The sequence below is a fragment of the Perca flavescens genome, chromosome 8 (assembly GCF_004354835.1).
Source record: "Perca flavescens isolate YP-PL-M2 chromosome 8, PFLA_1.0, whole genome shotgun sequence".
Classification (NCBI taxonomy): domain Eukaryota; kingdom Metazoa; phylum Chordata; class Actinopteri; order Perciformes; family Percidae; genus Perca; species Perca flavescens.
The window spans coordinates 14,496,468-14,519,250 of record NC_041338.1 but is presented as its reverse complement, the minus strand read 5'-3'; the positions used below and the strand labels follow the sequence as shown (position 1 = coordinate 14,519,250).

Below are 22,783 nucleotides of genomic sequence, written 5' to 3'. Positions count from 1 at the left end.
CAGCTGTAGTATGTGAACCAGCTTTCAAATTCAACGGGGAGCCATATTTAGCCATTTGGGGGCAGTGCAAAGTCAGGCACTTTAGCAATAGAATTGTCAAAATCTCAACATACATACTACTATTTTATGACTGTTTTTTAGATACTATACTATGACTTTGTATCTCTTTGTTCGACATACTATACCATGACTTTTTCAACATGCTATACTATGTCTATTTTCGACATGCTATACTATGACTTTTTATCTTTTTTCAATATACTATACTATGACTAGTTTTGACATACTATACTATGACTTTTTAGTTCACTTTTGTCAAAATACTATTCTATGACTTTTTTCAACATAATATACTGTGTCTTTGTCATGACTTTTTCAAATACTATACTATGACTTTTTATCACTTTATTTGATATACCATATGATGACTACTTTTGACATGCTATGCTGTTTCTTTTTCATAACTTTTTGACATACTGTACTATGACTTTTTATCACTTTTTTGGACATACTATACTTTGGCTGTTTTCTACATATACATCTTCAAGTTTGTTTGCTTTGTCCCATACTGCATTCTGTCTGTCATAAGTGGCGATCAAAATGAGGGATCTATTCCCCCTGGTCGTGCATGCTCTTCCACAAATGAAGCACTCTTCCTTGTGTTTGATGGGCTGTGGCATTGACATCCGTGTTTTTTTAGTAGGCCTGCTGCTGTCTGGCTCAGGATTAAGTTCTGCTTCAAATGAAGTGCCTTCTGGCTTTTCAACTTTTTTCCTCTTCTGGTCAACAGTTTTACAATTTGTGTACTTCGTACGACATTGTGTGTGCCACAAAGGATTCTTCCCCAGAAAGTCACATTGAGGTTGCAGCTCATTGTCAAGTCTGTATGAGACATCATCCTTTCTCTTGGTTACAGCATATAGGAGGGAAGGGTAGCCTTGATTTGCCAGTTTCTGAAGAGGACCAGTGTCACTGTCTTTTTTCTGACATATTATGCAAGCAGTATAGTTGGTACTGACGAGCTTTCTCTCCAGCTGCTTGGTTGAGAACTCAGGCTCCATCCTTCATTCTTCTCCAATTCACATCACTCCCCTCCTGTTCTCTCCTCATCACTCTTATCCTCTCCTGTTCAGTTCACTCCTCTCCTATGGGCTGAAATATGTGCCACCAGAAACTGAATTTCAATCATTAATATTTTAATTTGTATTGTTTAATTTGAATCATTGCATTGAAAAACTGAATCTGAATAGTATCATTTGAAATTGAATTTATTTGTTTGTAACTGAAGTCCAGTAAAATTTGATCCTCACTGAAAATTCAACTCTCTATATATCTTCACATTCAGTTCTCACAATTCAGATTCAAATTAATGTGACAGACATCCGGGTAGTTGGAAGGTGAAGAAAGAGCTTTTTTCAACATACTATACTATGACTTTTTAGATATTATACAATGATCTTTTATCACTTTTTTCGACATACTATAACTATAACTTTTTTTCATATTTTTTTTCTAAAAACTGTACTATGACTTTTTTATTACTTTTTCAACATACTATACTATGAATTTTTTATCGCTTTATTCGATATACTATATTACGACTATTTTTGACATGCTATACTGTCTTTTTCATGGCTATTTTCCACATACTATACTATGACGTTTTGTAACTTTTTTCAACATACTATACTATCACTTTTTTTCAATGTACTATATTATGACTGTTTTCGACATTCTATACTGTTTTTTTCATGACTTTTTTTTGACGTACTATATCATGACTTTTTATCTATTTTTTTCAACATACTATACTTTGGCTATTTTTTACATACTATACTATGACTTTTTTTCGATCCACGTTTTTACCACTTTTTTGGACATACTATAGTTTGACTTTTTTAGACATACTATGACTCTTTGCGACATTTCATACTATGACTTTTTCTCACTAAACTGTAGTGTGTCTTTTTAATTACTTTTTTCAACGTACTATACTATGACTTTTTATCGACTTTTTTGATATACTATACTATGACTATTTTAGACATACATAATGCCTTTTTAAATCTTTTTTTCTAACTACAGCACATTACTTTTTTATCACTTCATTCAATATACTGTATTATGACTATTTTCGACATGCTATACTGTCTTTTTCATGGCTATTTTCAACATACTATACTATGACTTTTTTCAACATACTATACTATGATTTTTTGATATACTATACTATGACTTTTTCCAACATACTCTACTAGACTTTTTATCTCTTTTTTTCGATATACTATAATTTGGCTATTTTCGACATATTATACTATGACATTTTATCACTTTTTTTGACATACTTAAATAGGACTGTTTTCGACATTCTATACTGTCTTTTTAATTACTTTTTTAATCACTTTTTTCAACATACTATACTACGACTATTTTCAACATGTTATACTATGACCTTTTTTATCACTTTTTTGGATATACCATACTTTGACTTTTTATGACTTTTTAGACATACTATGACTCTTTTCGATATAATATACTGACTTTTTTCACCACTTTTCTTGTGTCTTTTTCATGACTTTTTTCATCATACTATACAGTACTATGACTTTTTATCACTTTTTTCAACATGCTATACTATGACTTTTTTGATATACTATACTAGGACCTTTTTATCACTTTTTTCGACATACTTTACTATGCTTCGACAACTATAACTTTTATTACGTTTTTTCAATATACTATGCTGACTCTTTTCAACGTACTTTATTTGATGTCTATACTATGACTATTTGCACTTGTAATTACTTTTATGTTGTATGTTTGTGCATTTGCAACTCTGGGTTGTCCTGGATACAATGGGGGAGAAGCGCTGCTGGGTCTTTGTGGTGATCACATACAGGTGCTATTTGGATACTTCAGGTGTAGTGTCTTGGATTTCAGGTAAGTCGACACAAACTGTTTGGAATAGTGTGTACCAGTGAAAATGACAAAGCTTGTTGACCAGGTTTATTACAATATTCAGCATTTTAAACAGACTTTATCTATTCCAAATCCAATGTTGGACTCCGCTGTTGTAACTGTATAGAAGCATTAAACCTCAGCATACATAAGCTTAATTAACTGTTAAAGTGTACCTGGAAAAACAACACACAAAAGCAATTTTTTCATCAATAATATTAATTTGCTTTGAATAAAAACTAAATAAAAAAGGGAACACCCCGTTAAATACTCTCAAATCTTTTTTTTCTCTATAAATAGAAAATGTCCATCCCACTCTTCAGTAAGCTTTTTGGTTCTCCGGTAAAACTTACAAAAAAATAAAATCATACAGTTACATAAAAAGTAAAGTTTGTTAATCCAAAGCTTACATCAATGCTGGAAGCACTGAATCTACCTACATCCTCCCACTCTGCATAGTTAGAGCAGGACAAAGCAAAAAGTCCAGCATGGCTGCCTCACTTGACTCCGTCTATTGTCCCTTCACATAGCTTCAGTCAGAACCAGGAGGTTACCGTTGATCCCAATCCTCCAAGGCAATTATTTATTTTGCCAGTTTTGTCCAGTAGAGGGCAGCAATGTTTCATAATTCAGAGTTCCCACCTGTTGCATTCATCTGTTGCTTCTCCATTTAAGCTTCCTGAGCCTTGGAGAAAAAGCATCCCATTGTCCAATAAACATACTGTACACTGCAATTAATGCCAAGATGGGGTGCTTGGCACAAAATATGAAATGGTGCATTGTCTACAGAGTGAAGTAACTCCTGCCAAATAACTCACTGATCTGTGTTCCAGTGTCAAAGCACTGTGGGAGTTGCTTGTTACCAGAGATAGGATCAGATGTTGCTAAGAAAACATCTGTACTCAAACCATTTCAACAGCGTCTTAAGATCTGATCCTGTATCAGTGATAAGATGAAACATTCGCTTCAACTGCCACATTCTTATTTTGGTCTTCTCTCCTCAGCAGCTGTCCCGTTGTCTTCAGACTCGGGAGGTGATGCAGAGAGAGCGCAGCCGTTGAGCCAGGGTGGCCTCCAGCTCCTCCAGAGGCAATTCTCCCCGGCAGTGAACCAGCGTAGAAGTGGAGTTGTTCCCTTGTCGGGCCGCGGCGGGTCCCAACAGCAGGCTCCTGAAGCCCTCTCTCTCCAGTAGAGCAGGCATCTGCTGTAAGAAGTAACCTTCACAGAATGAGCTCAGCTCCACTGAACCATGGGCCTGGGAAAAGAGAGGACAAAGTCATGTTTTTGCCTTAAAGTGCTCATATTATGCTCATTTTCAGGTTCATAATTGTATTGAGAGGTTGTACCAGAATAGGTTTATGTGGTTTAATTTTCAGATAACACCATATATTTGTTGTACTGCACATGGCTGCAGCTGCACTTTTCACCCTGTCTTTTTTAGCTACAGAGTGAGGCATCTCACTTCTGTACCATCTTTGTTGGGAGTCGCACATGCACAGTAAGTACTGCTAGCTAGTCCGTTGCAGAGTATGAGGGAGTGCCATGCTAGCAGCTAGGCGAGCATTATAACGTGTGTTACAAAGTGACACACATTCGTCATGGAAGTAAAGGCTGGACTACAATAGAGCTGTTTGGAGCAGTTTGAGAACTGTTTTGTGTTGGAAATGGTAAGTCCCTTTGGGGTGGACTTTGGGCTTTTTCACTTTGTAAACCTATAACATGCACAAAAACATATATAACACAATAAAGGAAAGGGGAAAAGCTAAAAAGCATAATATGAGCACTTTAATAAAAGTATAGCGGAGTGTCAAGAAAACTGCTTTTCGGTGTTTACATGTAACATGGTGTCTTTTGTGCAGTAAACTTGATTTCCCAGTTGATGTGTGAAATTAGAATCCTCTCACTAATTATACTTAAGAAAAATAGTTTGTATTCATGCACGATCTTTTTTCATTTTTTAACATGAAACATTCTCCTTCCGTGAGTCACCGTAGTTACAGAGGCATATAGAGCATATATCTGCTATATAATAAAGCTCGCTATTCTGAAAGTTCACATATCAGTACAATATGATCCCGGCTTCTCAGTGTGCATGTGTGTTTTACCTTGGCTGTCTTGTAGATGCTGACTGCATTATCCAGGTTGATGAGCTTAGAGCAGATGCGTTCACAGTGTCTTTGTAGCACCCCCAGCTGGAAGAGACTAGCAGCTGACAACAACTGCAGGAGAAATCACAAGCAAATGTATATTTCATTCAGTAACAGTAATAAATCCAACACTTGGATACAGACGTAAAGGACAATTCAGTTAGTTTGGGCTATTTGTTAAGACATAGAGAAACATTTATACTGATAGAGAAGTCCCCAGTATAGTCATAATGCATAATGCATTGTAATGGATTGTAAATCATGGTGTGTTCACTTTTGTTTTTAGTTCTAAATATGTTTTGCTTTACTGGGGTTTTAGCTACATGGTTTAATGCACTTATTGGAAGTTGCTTTGGATAAAAGCTAAGTAAATTTAATATTGATTTGCGTTATCACTAAATGAACATTTCTTTAAAACCCTTTAAAAAGCAGTATGTATACACTGCATTTACAGGGCTTAACTAAAATCCAAGAGGTGTCACTGAATAGTACATTGCAGAAAAAAAAATATTGTATAGGTGCATGTGGAGAGGCATCACTAGGCAGGAAGTAACTGTTGTGTGTCCCGTGTACACACTTGTTTCATACTCATTCATTAGAATCTTATCCAAAACATGCAGTCTGCTGTGCCAATCTTATTTCTTAACAGAAAAAGTAATTACGTTTTTAAGTATTTTTTATGTTTTTATGGTATTGTTGAAGCAAGTAAATTGTCAATTTGACAAATTGAGTTGTAACTGATGAGATTGACATGTGACCATTTAATCCTGTGAACATGTATAACTAATAACCCCTGGGATTTCTAAGAAATATGTTTCACACAACTACACAGATAGATGGTGTGTATCTGTTTAGTGGTTCTCACCTCCAACAAGTCAGGAACAACTGTCTTCAGTGACTCTGTTCCTCCACAGTACAGGTATGACATCATCATCTGCAGAGGGGTCAAAGGTCTCATAAAGGAAAAAGTCGCTACCGTAGTTGAACTAAATGATGTATGCATTTTGTAATGCGATATGTCTGTCTCCAATTCCTTTTTCATCAGTCTTGAGTCATTGTGTCACACTGAAATAAAGAACTACTTAGGGAAGTATTTTTTGAAATAAAGAGTATATTTGTTACCTGGAAAATGTTGTACTTGATGTCACTGATCTCAATGTCCTTGTTGGGGCTTCCATCTGGTCCAGAGCCCGCCAGCAGAGACTTGAATCTAAAAGAAAACAAATATCCTTGTCAAAACACTTTTTTTTAATGGCCATTGTCCTGTAAGTATGTATCTTTCTGCCCAGTGTGAAGCTGTCTGCACTCACCTGTCAGAAGCTGTGATCAGCAGGACTCTGTGGCCATAGAACGGTTTCCCCTCCACCACAAATGTCACATCTGACATCTCCTGGTTATTCAGGAAATGAGGGTCTGTAGGAAAACATATCAGCACCTCCTTACAACTCATTTAACTCACATTCACAGGACAGCTTTTTAGTAAGTAAGTAAGCCAGTCTGAACACTGGTCCACCATCATACCAGGAACCATTCAGACAGTGTCTTGTATGCAAGTGTTTCGTGATTGTGCCTAGATCCTCACACCTGGCATCAGTATGCATCTCAAAGTTGTCTCAAGCTCACCATTTTTTGTTTTGTTTTTTTTACATATTTTTATTGAATTTCCAAGGGCACATACAACATAAAGTAAGACAACCACAGAGTAAAGAATAAAGCCCTCCTTTGAGCCCACCCGCAACCCCTTAAAAAAACAACTAAGAGGGCGCTCAGATAGCTCAATTGGTAGAGCGGGCACCCACATATAGAGGTTTACTCCTCGATGCAGCAGGCCCGGGTTCGGCTCTGACCTGCGGCCCTTTTCTGCATGTCATTCCCCCTCTCTCTCCCCTTTCCTGTCTTCAGCTGTCCTATCAAAAATAAAGGCGAAAATGCCCAAAAAATAATGTTAAAAAAACAACTAAGACAACAACAAAAAAAACGAAACAAAAACAACCAAAACCCGGAAGGGTTGCACAGTTGAGGCATCCTCAATGTAATCAGTCAAAATGGGTTACTTAAGCCATTGTGTGTTATCTGGAAATGTACTTTGAGATCTCAGACCATTGTAAACCATAGAGGCCACTCCAAAGGGTCCGTGCACCATCCTTCCCAATATAGTCCAAGAAGGGGTCCCAGATTTCGAAAAAGCGCAAAAGGCATGTCTCTAAGCCAGAAGCTAATAGCTTCTAATGGGAGAAGTTCGAACACATTTCGAGTCCATTGTGAAATCGTGGGAACAGAGTCCGAGATCCACAGAAGAAGAATGCATCTCCTTGCATTAAAGAGAAGCACCTGCAGCAGCTATAGTTTGGAGGAGCCGAGACCCAATGCTTTAGGATTTAACCCCAGAATACAGCTGACAGGAGTAAGAGCTAGTTTTTTCTTGAATATAACATCAATTTCCTTACATATTTTGACCCAGAAGTCATTAATAAAGGGGCATTCAAATATACAGTGGAAATATGTACCTTCAGAAATCTTACATTTATTACAAAATTTCGTAAGCAACTTACTGCGTATCACCAGTGTGATTTGGAGCCTTTGTATGACCCTAAACTGCATCTCCCTGACTTTGTTAGTAAATAAGCAACCGGCAGGGCCTGACCAAACCCCATCCCACACATCGTCCAAGATAGTCTCCCCAAAATCCACTTCCCAGAGAGATCTGACATGAACCGTACAGTCACTGGTTGAAATTGACAGGGCCTTTTAAAACCTGCTAATAAGTTTCCTGGAGTAAGGCTTCTGGACAGCCTTCTCCATAACTGAGATGGAAAACCCATTATACAGATACAACTTAGTATTAGAAAGAATGAAACTGCGTATTTGCAAATACCTCAAAAAGTTATTCTGCGGAAGATTGTACTTCTCTCTGAGCTGATCGAAAGACAACACAGTGCCCTCAGTGTCAGCAAGTCACCCACAGTCTTTATACCCCTACTAAACCACATTGAGAAGGCTTGGTCGAACAGACCAGGAGGAAAATCTGGGTTCAAATGAACAGGTGTGAGGAGACCACTTTTAGAGTATTCTGTAAAATAAAATTGCCCCTTTAAAATAAGTCGAGCCCACCCCTTAGATGCATATAATATATCATGCAAAGGAATAGGGGCCACTGGGGCAGCGTCTAAACCAAGCCAGTTGGATACAGCGCCCTTGTCAAACCAGTGCCAAATATAGGCGCAAAGAGATGCTAACTTAAAGCGTCTAAAAACCATTACTACCAAGCCCCCTTCCTCGAGGGGGCGCTGTAGTGTAGTAAATTTCAACCTGGCTCGCTTGATTCCAAAGAAAGAAAGTCAAAGAGCTGTTTATAACAAAAAGTGATTTTCTTGTTAACAGAGCTGGGATCATTTGGAAAGGATACAGTAACCGGGGAAGTATAGTCATTCTGATAAGATTCACCCTACCTAGGAGAGACAGTGGCAAAGCTGTCCATCAGGCCAGGTCTTCCTTAATCTTATGAATTGCAAAATTGGCTTTGTAGAGGCCTGAGAGTAAGGGAGTAATGTGTATGCCCAGGTAGACAACACCGGATGGGGACCAGCGGAAAGGGGCAGAGCATTGCCGAGACCAAGATACATGAGAAGTGAGGGGCAGCTTTAGATTTAGATTCAGGACTGCTTAGGTAAAAGAGGACTTTAACTAAGATTTTATGACACGTGGGGCCCACTTCAATGCCTGTCACCAAAGGATCAGATCTAATGGCCTCTGCTAGGGGCTCCATGGCAAAGGTGAATAAAAGTGGCGAGGCCTTGTCTAGTGCACCGTCTTACCAAGAACGGGGAAGACCTCAGGCCATTTGTAATAACAGAGGCATGACCGGCATCATACAGAATAAATATCCACTTAATAAAGTTGTCACCAAGGTTTTAATTTTGAAATAACAACCAAGAGGTAGGGACACTCAATCCTGTCAAAGGCCTTCTCTGCGTCAAGGGAGATGACGAGAGATTTGGCCTTTGACGTTGAACCATACTGTATGAGGTTCAATAGTCTCCTTACGTTATTGTGCGAGTTATGACCCAATATAAACCCAGTTTGGTCCACTGAAATTAAATCTGGAAGGACAGCCTCAAGCCTCTTAGCCAGAATTTTAGCCAGCTAACCATTTGTGATTATACGAAATTAGATAAAAGCTTCTATACTAGATGCCTATCTGACAGTGCTATAGCTAAATTTAAGGAAGACATTCCAACAGCACTAAACTCATTACCTTGTTTTAATACAACAGAGGACCTTTATGTAAACTTTAGTCCCTCTCAAATCGACAATTGTGTTTACTTGAAAGTAAATGGCGCTCCACCAAAATGGAAGAGTCTCGTTTGGACTGGCAAGACAGTCTGAAAACCTATAGGACGGCCCTTAGACATGCCAGATCAGACTATTACTCATCATTAATAGAAGAAAACAAGAACAACCCAAGGTTTCTTTTCAGCACTGTAGCCAGGCTGACAGATAGTCACAGCTCTACTGAGCCATCTATTTCTCTAGCTCTGAGTAGTGATGACTTCATGAGCTTCTTTAATGATAAAATTATAACAATTAGAGATATAAAAATTCATCACCTTTTGCCCTCAACTTCTAATGGTTCACCTTTCAACGCAGGACTGCTAGAAAGAACGACTAGACCTGACATATACTTAGACTGTTTTTATCCTAGAGACCTTCAACAACTAATGGTAAAGGTATCTTCAGCAAAGCTATCTACCCGTCTCTTAGACCCCATCCCAACGAGGCTACTCAAAGAAGCATTAGCCGTGGTTAACATCCCTCTCTACTAGATATGATCAATAGGTCTCTATTAACAGGTCATGTACCGCAGTCATTTAAAGTAGCTGTGATAAAACCTCTTCTGAAAAAACCCACCCTTGATTCTGAGGTCTTAGCAAACTATAGACCTATATCTAACTTTCCCTTTCTCTCCAAGATCCTTGAGAAAGTAGTTGCTAATCAGTTATGTGATTTTCTCCATAGCAACAGCTTATTTGAAGACTTTCAATCAGGATTTAGAAAGCATCATAGCACAGAGACGGCACTGGTGAAAATTACTAACGACGTTCTAACTGCTGCAGACAAAGGACTTGTCTCCATACTTGTTTTATTAGATCTTAGTGCTGCTTTTGACACTATTGACCATACAATCCTGTTACAGAGATTAGAACACTTAGTCGGAATTAAAGGAATTGCACTAAGCTGGTTTAAGTCTTATTTCTCTGATCAATCTCAATTTGTTAATGTTAATGATAAATCCTCTAAGTACGCGAAAGTTAAACATGGCGTTCCACAAGGCTCAGTGCTTGGACCAATTTTATTCTCCTTATATATGCTTCCTCTTGGTAATATCATTAGGAAACACTCAATTAACTATCACTGCTATGCGGACGACACCCAATTATACTTGTCAATCAAACCAGACGAAACAAGTCAGTTAGCTAAACTTCAAGCATGTATTAAAGATATAAAATCCTGGATGACCTATAATTTTCTGATGTTAAACTGTAACAAAACTGAAGGTATTGTGCTGGGCCCTAAACACCTCCGAACTTCATTATCTAAAGACATAGCTACTCTGGATGGTGTTGTCCTGGCCTCCAGCACTACTGTCAGAAATCTAGGAGTTATTTTTGATCAGGATATATCCTTTAACGCCCATCTAAAACAATCATCGAGAACAGCCTTTTTTCATCTTCGTAACATTGCCAAAATTAGGAATATCCTGTCTCAAAACGATGCTGAAAAACTAGTCCATGCATTCGTTACTTCCAGGCTGGACTATTGTAATTCCCTACTGTCAGGTTGCTCAAATAAGTCCCTTAAGACTTTCCAGCTGATCCAGAATGCTGCAGCACGTGTTCTGACGAGAACTAAGAAAAGAGATCCTATTTCTCCTGTTTTAGCTTCTCTGCATTGGCTTCCTGTAAAATACAGGATTGACTTTAAAGTCCTTCTTCTGACCTACAAAGCCCTAAATGGTCAAGCACCATCCTATCTAGAACAGCTCTTAGTACCTTATTGTCCCACTAGAGCACTGAGCTCCCAGAATTCAGAGTTACTTGTGGTTCCTAGAGTCTCCAAAAGTAGAATGGGAGCAAGAGCCTTCAGCTACCAGGCTCCTTTCCTGTGGAACCAGCTCCCAGTCTGGGTTAGGGGGGCAGACACCATCACCTCATTTAAGAATAAACTGAAAACTCTCCTATTTGATAAAGCTTATAGTTAAGAAGTGAGGAGTTGCAGCGTCCGCCTAACCCGGCCCACCTGCTTCTCTTCGTAGTCATCGGATTTATTGATCATATAATCAATAATATAGTGAGAGTAGAGGGAGGCGGGCCAGTACAGCCTCTCATCAATGTTTTCATTCGTTTCCTTTTGTATGCATCCTGTCCCAGAACTGCTTGTTACTAACCTAGCTCTGGGGAGTTTACTCCCCGGAGTCCTTGTTTCTTCTCCACCCATGCTCTGCAGCGCCACATTTCATCCCGCAACGTCCTGCTGTGACATGAAATACAACAACTACCTTCAAAGTCACTGTTCCACTATCTTCAATGCGACTATTATCGCAATCACACCCCCAACCGGCCCCGTCAGACACCGCCTATCAAGAGTCTGGGTCTGCCGAGGTTTCTTCCTAAAAGGGAGTTTTTCCTTGCCACTGTCGCAATAGCCACTGCCAATGCTTGCTCTTGAGGGAATTACTGTAATTGTTGGGGCTTTGTAAATTATAGAGTGTGGTCTAGACCTACTCTATCTGTAAAGTGTCTTGAGATAACTCTGTTATGATTTGATACTATAAATAAAATTGAATTGAATTGAATAAGATTTTGCCTTTTCACTCACATGTTATTGTATATCTGGAAAACTTGTTTTAAACTTCAGCTACTTAAAAAAATACCCATTTGCACTTGGTCATAAAGTCAGAGAAAAGGCTTGCCTTGGCTTCAGATACAGACTTCACAACTATGCCCAACTTGTTTGTAATTGTGATGGGTGGGAATTTTTCACTTTTTATAATATTTTATGGATCAATTTATCAAGAAAATAATTAGCAGATTAGTCAAAATTAGTAAAAATGTCAACATAATGCCATCTTAGTTGTCCACTCACTTTAAACACTGAGCTATGGTTCTTCATATACATTTAAGAATCATAGTTTCCTTACCCAACTGTGCTGAAAGAGTTGCCTTCATCCCAGGGATGGCTGGAAGAGGTGCAGGGCCAAAACAGTGACTGAAAATAGTTGCCAACTGCTGTATAATGGCATCATTCTGGAGGAAAGAGAAAGATGGGCATTATATCACACATCTAAACTGTTGTTGACAACATGAAGAGGAAGACAAGCACACACTCTGGGGTTTGTGTTTTTATTGTACCTTGGTGCTACGTAAGATAGTGAACATCAGGGGCAGGCCTACTGTGACCAGCTCCTCGCAGTAGTCCTCTTCTTTGATGGTGGTGAACTCTCTGAGGAGTGAGAGGGTGACCCCGGCCCTGGACTGCTGCTGGGCACAACGCAGAGATTCCAGCCACACATGTAGTTTCCATGGTACACCTAGGTCCAAAGGGGAACATTTCTTGTTTGGTTTTCAAGGCAAATCACAATTTGAAAAGTAAGCAAATACTCTGACATTTGATAGGTACCCAAAGCTCGTAGCTCCATGGTGACGTCCAGGTAGCCATGCTCAGCGCTGTAGTAGCTGGCCTCTTGCAGAGCCTTCATCCGGGCCTTGCAGAGCCTTGCTATGCCCACCTCTGGCAGGGCCCCATGGCCAGAGGAAGGGGTGGGGAGGGGGGAGAGAGGGAGGAAAGGGCAGATCCCGGCCTCTTCACCCTCCACCCCCTCAGCTAAGATCTCCTCCAGAGACAGGACATCCTCTTTGACTTGCTGGGGCTGAGTCAGTAGCTTTCTCAGCACATTCCTGACAAGATGAATGGGAGGAAGAAGTGGGGAAAAAAGAAGACAAGGAAGCAGAAAAACATGAAAACATTAATATATGTCCAAACTGAAACACATACATACATACATTTTTTGTGACCCTGTACCCTCCTCTCTGATTACATAATCGGTCACCCTCACTGTGGAATGTGAAGTGTTGAGTCTGCATTGTGTTCACACATACACACAGTGAACAGGTGGAGAGGTTTACGCTACCAGTTGGTGTTTAGAGACAGATGGACTCTGAATAGAAGAAGGCCATGAATTTGCTTTTTTTTTTATATACTCTTGAACCTTTCAAGGTCTTCCATTTCACCACATGATAAAAGGGATAAATCAATCATTGAAGCTCAAATGCAGACACATACCTGTGTCCATGTGCGGCAGCATGACTGAAGCAGTTCATGTCTTCATAGAGGGATGACGTAAGGGCATTTCCATCATGGGTCTTTGATAATGGGTCTGCGCCTCGTGCCAGGAGCAAACTCACCATCTCATAGTTGCCTGGGAAGCACATAACAGTCAATTACGTACAAATAAACATCCTCAACACATTTAAATGAAATGTTTTAACATTACCAACCATAACTATCTTCGCCGTTGGCAAAGCCGTACTTCAAGTAATCTATTAAGCTCATGTTTTTCCCCACAGGTGCAGTCTACTTTGTATTTTTGAATAGTTAACATATCATCCCACAACATTTCTTATGGTTTCATTTGATTGTTTGTGTTTTTATTGCTTATTTTATCATTCATTAGTGCAGTTATACTCTATAGGTCTTCTTTCTGGCTTTATTGCACTTACTGCTGCAACAAACATATTTTGCATTTTCAAACAAGCAAACGCATTCATAGTAGGCCCTATTTAAACACTTTCATTGTTGCTATGTAAAACATGTGTCTCTTTTACTACAGCTATGTGTGGCTTTTAGATGATCCCGCAGAGGAATGCTGCCCAGAGGCTTCTAAACAACCACAGGCAGCACTCACTTTGCCTTTATTTACCCTCTCATTTCCTCGTTTCTCCAGCCAATGTGTCATTCACAAATCAATCCAGTGCTACTGTTGGTGGTCTTTTGAAAAACTAGCCCACTACTGTACTGGTGACTAATAATTGTGAGCGGTATTATTAGTTGATTTGCAGAAAGTGGCTCTAATTCATTCATCTCTTCATGTCTCCCTTCCAGACTTTCTGCCTGTATAATTTAGTAGTAAGTACTAATTTAGCGGCCATAAATCAGAACACAGACTTTCTGTAAGTAGGACAATGCTTTAACATCATCATTGTGTTATTCTATGTGCTATGTGCTATGTGCTGTGTGTGTGTGTGTGTGTGTGTGTGTGTGTGTGTGTGTGTGTGTGTGTGTGTGTGTGTGCTCGCGTGTGTTTGCCCACCTGCTGCTGAAGCCAGCTGCAATGGGGTGTCTGCTGTACTCTCCTGTCCATTGCGGACTGCGGCCCCCTCCACGTTGGCCCCTGCATCCAACAGGAGCTGGAGATACACACCACATCTGTTACACTGTGCAATGCTTAACATCCTGTAGCTCATTTATGGCCTGACCTCTGACCTCACATTTGTCAGTCAACTTTTGAAAGTATAACTATCCAGTTAGCTCAGGGCTATGTAGAACAACCTGCATTTATTGTGCCTTTATAGCAGGACATTTCCCCTTGAGTAAAAAGTACACTACTCATACAGCATGTCAAATTTGGGGTTCTCACACTAGCTATATGGTGGTGGAAACTACATGTGTGTGTATGTGTTTCCAACCTGCACTACAGAGATGTGTCCATGCAGCACAGCAAAGGTGAAGGCTGCCCAGTGTCGACTATCAGGATGCACAGAGGGGTGCTTTGGGGAACATGGTGGAACCTGAACGCACGGGACAAATCGGTGTTACAAACCAAGATGAAGATAATACTCTCAAGTGTAGAAGTTTACATTCCATGCAGCACTTTAATAAATGTGTCCATATGTTTAAATTGTTGAAGCCTATTTACCGCCACGTCAAGGTTAGCCCCGGCATCGATCAACATCTGGACTAAGGCCTCGTCTCCAGCTGCACAGGCATACATCAGAGGTGTCATCCCCTGAGTGACGAACAGGAAGGAGTGCAATGGACACATGAAAGAGGAGAAACAAATACATGAAGTGCTGCTAAAAATGATCTCTGAGTATGAGTACATATGTATAATTTTGCAATATTAATTTAAAGACACATCATACATTAAACACATTTATACCGGTATACACAAAGAGACAGGTTTTCAGTACCTGGTCATCCATGCTGTTGACCCCATCTGACCCCAGCAGGTGGATGGCTTGGCCAATGAGATCTGTGCGTCCACAGTTGAGCATCCGAAAACCCAAGTCTAGGTGGAACTTGTCTGTGGCGGCTTTGGAGTCCAGACGCTTGAAGGAGCTAAAGCAACATTCAGGCCTGACGGAGACAGAGACACAAAGAAAGAGTAAGATAATACTCTGTGAGAAGTAAGCAACCGGGTCTGAGAAGAAGTGCTGGAGTTTAATGTGACTAGATCCAGTCTAGAAATCTAGCAGCAACAACCCTTGAGAGTGTATGTGTGTGTGTGTGTGTGTGTGTGTGTGTGTGTGTGTGTGTGTGTGTGTGTGTGTGTGTGTGTGTGTGTGTGTGTGTGTGTGTGTTCGCTTTACTTCAGCTGTCTTGGTTCACAGTCCAGTCCTGGAAGGAGTAGCCTGGCAGTCTGTCTGACATCATCACTGTCCACCAATAGACTCTTGCGATGCTCAGCATGAACTATGGCCACTCTCATCCACTCCATCAGAGGTGGCAGCAACAGGAATGGCCTGTAAAATAGAAAAGATACATGATTGAACTTCTGTCCATTTATATGCCTGGTACAAAATTTTTTTTATCAACTATAATGTAGGAGTAGTATACAGCAATATCTGTGTGGAGGGTGTCTTCACTCGTGATTCAGTCATATTGATAGGGAAACTGTCTTCAAACAGATGACGTATGTATGTCTGGCAGTACTTCCCCTCACCCTGACCAGTGCACAGTGAGTCACACACACACACACACACACACACACCACACACACACACACACACACACACACACACACACACACACACACACACACACACACACACACACACACACACACACACACACACACACACACACACACACACACACACACACACACCAACAGATGTGTATAAAATATGACTAATCAGTGTTTATATGTTGGTTTCCAGGTGGTGCAGTTACACATCAGCTTTCTTTGTCTGTAAGATGTGATGGGAGATGAAAACAGAACTGTGCCGTCATTTGTGGTGTAGTTTGATAGACAAAATACTGCAGTGGCTTTGGAATAAACAGCCTATTTTTAAACCAGCTGTAACAGAAGGAACTACCTAAGGGAGATAAATAAAGGTGCAGCACTCTGGCATGGTTTATAGATACTTTCTAGGAGAAGAGAGAGAGAACCAAGTGAAACTAAAAAGGCAAGGAAAGGATAAAAATAGAAATGATAGACAGGATTGACCTGAGCCTGAGGGAACAAGAGAAAATGACATTAATCTTGGAGAAGCAATGGAGTAAACATCAGTTGAGGAATAAAAGAGAGCAGAACATTAGGTCTGCTGTGGTATTTCTAAACATGGCATTCTGAAAGTCATCTGGAATATTCAATTGTTCTCTTTTTCTTTCTTTCTTCATTGTCCTCATCTTTCAACTAAAACCCCATAGAAAACACTGGTGATATGGTTATCTGCAACGCCACGTCTAGCCGGTTATCTGGTATTAATCCCATCTTGTATGTGCCTTTCTCTCACCATATGTGCCCGTGAACAATGACACATTATTGTTGCTTTGTGTTTGATCCTATGGAGCCTCATTCAGAGTGTGTTAATGATTGTTTGAACACTGCTTCTGTGTTATCGCGAGATACTAAGCAGCCTTTCTCCTGCTGTGATGTTATTCTTAGAAGTGGCTTCACCTTTGTTCTGAGGAGATGCAAACACTCAAATGCATATCATGAATACAGATGAAGGCAAAAGCATGAGCAGTATACAAGCATATAGCTCTGTATTGTGCATGCTATAGAGATTGTTGTTACTGTTAATGAGCACTGGGACCCCTGCAGTGGCATTTATTCTCCTCACTGTTTAATTCAAGTAAGTTACCTGCGGTTTCCTATAGAAAACACTCTCTCATCAGTGCTTTGTTAATAATGTATATTGTAAAGTCACTTTACTAAAGTGGATCTTCATTTTATCTGAAGGTTTCACAAAGTGAAAGTCAGACCTTTTAATACCTCACTTAATGTAATATGCACCTGAATTTAACAAACAAATATGTATAAGAGCTTTTTAACATAGATAATGAAAGCTTTTCATAACTGGATGGTTGTTGTTGGATACAACTGTGATTAAAGCAGACAAGATGATAAATAAAACCTGTTTTTCATATTGTATTCCTACCAATATTCTGTCGTAGTTGTTCTTTAATAATTGCATTGCAGACATATTATAATAATTAATTACGCACATTAATTATTATCTACAGTATATCTCAGGAACCTGCAGATACACTGCTGTCCCCTGTTTCTGTCTGTTGTATCTTCTAGCTGATCTGTCTGATGTTGCTACTTTATTAGTCAGTGATCAGACCCTGCTGTCACCCAGGCGTGACAGTTAACAAGCAGATGACTAACTGATGAACTGAGGAGTAGAAGGGGAATGCTAAATGGTTCTGATAGGTGCATACAAGAAGCGTTTGAGTGTTTGGCAGGGAGACAGGTGGGGTATGTCATGATGAAGAAGGGGGTTGGTGATAGTGCTGCAGGGCATAGAGTGATAAGAAAGTCCTGTTTCTGAGATGAGGAGGGTCAGTGGGTTTGGGAATTAATGTTATACTCCTCTTAATGGGCTTCACTCACCACAAATAGGACTGTGTCTGAGTCTGTTTTTTTTGTGTGTGCATTTGTGCATGTGTCTGTCTTTCTGAATGTGTCTCACAGAATCCAGAACTAAAGCAGCTCCAATCAACTATAGCAAGCTTTTAACACGTAACACTTATTGATCCATCAGAGAGATTTACCCCGTCCTCCACTCTATCAATCAACCTTTCACAGCCTGTGTTTTAGTGAGTAATGAAAAAAAACATAAATATTCTAGTCTCTGCAAAATAACCATGGTGGTTCATGGCCAGGTTTTCCAATAAAATACTTTACCTGAAGTTTTACAACAATTAACTATTGCTGTCAAACTAAATAAAAATATTTAATCGTAATTAATCGCATATTTTTTATCTATTCTAAATGTCCCTTGATTTCAAAACCCAAACTCCATGGGAGCAAACAAATTTTATGCCGTTAAAATTGGGTTGCATTAACGCCGTTAATAACTCGTTTGACAGCACTACAATTAACCTTTAATGTTGTACTAGTGTGTGTGTGTGTGTGTGTGTGTGTGTGTGTGTGTGTGTGTGTGTGTGTGTGTGTGTGTGTGTGTGTGTTGATGCACACAAATGTATCATGTGCGTGCACAAATCAAGTGAGGCCATATGTGTATACACCTTATCAGTGGCCCACAACTGCAGACAGATGGAGCATGGCTGTACCATCACCCAGGCAGTTCTGGCCCCTATCCTACAATTCATAACTCATTTTTTCCTCAAAACATGAATTGCCCCCCCATACACCTCCCAGCTGACCCGTGTCTGGGTTATGCCCCTCAGCCTGAAACACAATCTTCAGCCTTGTCCGAGAGTCAGTGCGACATCAAAGCTGAGCCTCCTGTTAACACTGACAGTCAGCTCAAATTGTGGTCAGGTGTGTTTGAACTCTACCCTGTCCAACATGAAAAGCAAAAGCTTTTCTCTCCAGGAGAACATCACACATGCTACACTAGCTACATATTATGTTCAGTGTGTCCTGTATCTGAAGCCACTGTGAGTGAGTTCACAATGTAAGAAACTTCAATCCGGTCTTAAAGCAGACCCCATCATGCGCTGCAGAGGGTCAAGGTTAACCACTGATCTAGAGTCAGATTACTCTCATTAAGGCTTCATAAGGGGGGGTGTAACCATATCTGATGTATCTGTGGTTAGACTTAAGCTCCACTGGCTACATCTTATCACAGTAACACATCTATCCATTAGGGCTCCCTTGCATCTGCTGAAGGAGGCAGAAGGGTTGGGGTGGTCTTCAGCAGTGTTCGGAAGTGCTTGTTTTGAGTGGGGAGACGAGTGATTCTACCAATAAAATAGATTTGTTAGACACTCCTACATTTTATGCAGTCTAATACTCCTATACAATCACTAACACTATACAACATCATCGGTAACAACTACAACTAAACACCAGGTTTAAAGGATGGTGACAAAAAGGGCACCTCTTGTAGTCTCGAGGATTCTGCAATAAGGCTCTCATCAGGCTCCCTATAATGTTTGATTATGTGGGCCACACAGATTTGGTGGTTTTGGGTTTTGCCCAAAGACTTTATAAAGCTTTCAATAGAGGGTGAGCCAGAGAGATTGAGAGGCCCCTTGTAGGAGAGCAGTCTGTATCATTACCAGGCCCTTACATTGTAATCACTACCAGGTTTGTGCTGCTCTACTCCACCTGAGTCTGTCATGCCTGCTGACATTTACAGAAACTACACACAGTCCCACAGAGAAGCATGTACGCAAACCAGTAGATCTAGGCTAGAAAGAAAAACAGAAAGTGGCAGATGTTCCAAAGTATACAGTATAACAGGATGCTAAATCATTTCATCCTGCACACAAACCAGACTGATATAAACCCAACATTCAAAACATCTGACGAGTTGGAAGAAACAGCCAGGATAGGGAAAAGAGGGGTGTATATTTGCTGTTCGGTTCTCTTTGATGTTAATGAGGAGCCCACCTTTTCTCACTCAAACTGTGTCTGTTCATTATTAAATGTATAGGAGCCAGCTGGCTCTGAGTGCATACACACGTGTGTGAGTGGAGGTACGTGTGCTTAGGTCAGAAATGTGGATGATTTCATCACAAAAACGTTTATGTAACTGATCATCTCACAGATGTTGTGCCCTCACCATAACCTTACAATCACAAACAGGTGAATTTCTAGAGGTTCCAACATTAAATGAGGAGAAAAAAAACACAAAAACTCAACCCACACTTTAGTGGAAGTTGCATACCATTCGTATGCAACTTTTTTAGACAGGCCTCCCATATATCAATTTGAAAAGGGTAAATAACCTTTACACATAGAAGAGCACCTTCCACGACATTTTTAACATATGGGTATCCTGGAGAACACACATACACACACACGTCTGAGCACAGATGTGTGGGCAGGCTGCAAGTACTTTTCTCACACAATTGTAACAAATACTCTTACTTTAACTGATGGCATTTTTGAGAAAAAGAAACATGACTCAGGTCAGGGTTACTCCTTACTTTCTGTGGAAACCCAACAACATGAAATATTTAAGGCAAGCATTACCATAATTGTTCTACAAAGGCAACCCAAGGAAGATCTGAGGCGACCCTAACAGAATTACAGACCATTAGCACCTCTTGAAAATCCCTTAAATCACAGTCTACAGCCTAATTTACACTCTAAAGGTGCAATGAACCCCTCTATGAGACTAACACCTAGAGTCTCTTGCTCACCTGTAATTTACTAACACTTCAATGACCAGAGGGCAATCAAATTAGGAATGGCTAAGAAAGAAATGGTCTGTGAAAAAGATGTTCACTTGATTAGAACCTCTTTGTTAATTTCTGATGAGATGGGGGGTATTTGCAATGAGTAGAGTGCTGGCATTAATCACATTTCTGTCAACCTCATGAACCAAATTGAATCTTGTCTAATTACAGATGTAATGTAATCAAGAAAACAAAGCATAACAAGCATGAAAGGAGAAGCAAAACACTACAAAACACATTTTCTGAGGGTGGTTCCAAAACCAAAATGGAAACAAATCGCTGCTGAAGATTAGATCTGTTATTTCACTGCATGTGGTACACTTTATAGAGCATCTAAAACGCTCTTGTCTGGCCATGCATGACTCCCACCTCTCTTTGCTGAGTGCCATGCGTGGGGGATCCAAGTTGGGATTCTCCATGGACTCCATTTGTGGGCAGCGCAGGAAGTAGTAAAGGGTGTGGAGGGCATCCGGCGACCAGGACACGGGCTGCTGGGGGCGGGCGTGGCGGGCTGGGCTCATTCCTGGGCGCACAGAGGTTAGGCGCTGCATGTGGTGCATTGCACGGGACACCAAGTCACCTGGAACAAAGGAAATAAGAGAAAGATCGGAGTAAGATGGTTTAGTAGATATGTGTTCTAATAAATACATGAAGCTTGTTCATTTCATTTTATTACATTCTTTAATGGAGTATCACAGAACACTGGAGTAGTATGTGGGCCCTAAAAATCTAAAACTATAACAAGAGTTCTCATTGCTCAGTAAAAACCCTGTGGGCTTCTAATCCAACTGGATTTCCCCTTTTCCTAAACCACTAACATTCAAACCTTCTTTACTCATTACTCTCGCTCCATGTCTCTAGTGGTATTTGCCATTAGCAGTGTCATTATCAGTAAGCACAGCCAGACGGCCAGTCTAAACAGCCATTTGTCTTTAATCATTGAAGGAGTTAATGGGCTAACAGACAGCTGATCACAGGCTCTAATGAACCGTTCAACTGTTTCTGTATTGACGCATTTAAATTACTGCACTCAGCCTGGAAAGGTGGGTATCAGTCACATGATAAAATTGAGGTTTAGATATGTGCTGGAGTATTGTGAAGAAAAAAATAATAATTGTGTATATGCAGCTTATCAGAGGATTCATCCGCCCACACTGTGAGCTAAGTGGACAGACATGTGCACTTGGATAAAGTCCAATTCAGATAACTGTATGTACAGTACAGTGTAATTAAACTTTATTAACCTAAGCACAAAACACAAAAAAGGGCAAAGGGCTACAGGAGTAGAGTTTGTAGATAGCAGCCAAGTATGTGACCATTGGTGTCATAGCAGGATCATAGTGGAAAAATAAAAATATCAGTTGGGATGTGGAGGAGGGGCAGAGAGAGGCAGCTTGAGGGAGGGAGGCCAGGTTGAACTTGGGATCGTGTAACGCTCATTTAGTATAATTACCCCTGGGTTAATTTCTAACCAGATTACAGTGAGTGGGAGGCTGCCCGGGGGCCAAAGCTGGGGAGTCCAACAGTGTGAGTGTGTATGTGTGTATCTATATTAAGGGGTTTGGGGTACTTCGAGGGGGGTTAGATTGGGGTAGCCCTCCCAAAACAGACCCCACTTCAAGCTGAAGGGCCTTCTTTGTGTTAACCACCACCAGCAGTTCCTCCAGGAGGTCTCCTAGGAATTCTTGTCCAAGATGGAGAGCCTCTCTGTGGCTTTCCAGCACATATTGTGCCCCAAGGCTAAACTAAGCTCCAGGGGTCAGAAGGATATGAAATACTTCATTCTTAGATTACAGCTTATATTGGAGTCTTTGTGGAAACTGTGATGTGCCTGCTTTTTTAATACATATTGACTAAATGTGCCTCTTAGGTAAAAGATAATAACATTTTTCAAAGAATAAGATAATTAGAAGATGTCAAATGTAAAATACAATTCAGTACAAAGACGTTTACATAAGTTTTTATCTGGACTTTGTCTGAACCCAGATTGCTAATTGTCTTTACAGGCTTTAGCA

The 22,783-nt window shown here is 40.2% G+C and overlaps 1 protein-coding gene across 1 annotated transcript in view; it reads right to left on the bottom strand.

The window, feature by feature from the left end:
* Positions 1–2,991: 2,991 nt before the first annotated feature.
* The window catches only part of abtb2b (ankyrin repeat and BTB (POZ) domain containing 2b), a 55,825-nt gene continuing 36,033 nt past the window's right edge, over positions 2,992–22,783 (bottom strand). The window contains exons 3-17 of the mRNA XM_028585814.1: positions 21,138–21,348; positions 15,752–15,904; positions 15,353–15,518; positions 15,079–15,168; positions 14,849–14,950; positions 14,473–14,569; positions 13,446–13,581; positions 12,783–13,060; positions 12,515–12,693; positions 12,304–12,409; positions 6,416–6,518; positions 6,228–6,315; positions 5,971–6,039; positions 5,064–5,177; positions 2,992–4,213 (exon numbers count right to left, since the gene is read on the bottom strand). Of these exons, the coding sequence (XP_028441615.1) occupies positions 3,980–4,213; positions 5,064–5,177; positions 5,971–6,039; positions 6,228–6,315; positions 6,416–6,518; positions 12,304–12,409; positions 12,515–12,693; positions 12,783–13,060; positions 13,446–13,581; positions 14,473–14,569; positions 14,849–14,950; positions 15,079–15,168; positions 15,353–15,518; positions 15,752–15,904; positions 21,138–21,348 (2,126 nt within the window). The 3' untranslated portion in view covers positions 2,992–3,979. The remainder of the gene's footprint in view (positions 4,214–5,063; positions 5,178–5,970; positions 6,040–6,227; positions 6,316–6,415; positions 6,519–12,303; positions 12,410–12,514; positions 12,694–12,782; positions 13,061–13,445; positions 13,582–14,472; positions 14,570–14,848; positions 14,951–15,078; positions 15,169–15,352; positions 15,519–15,751; positions 15,905–21,137; positions 21,349–22,783) is intronic.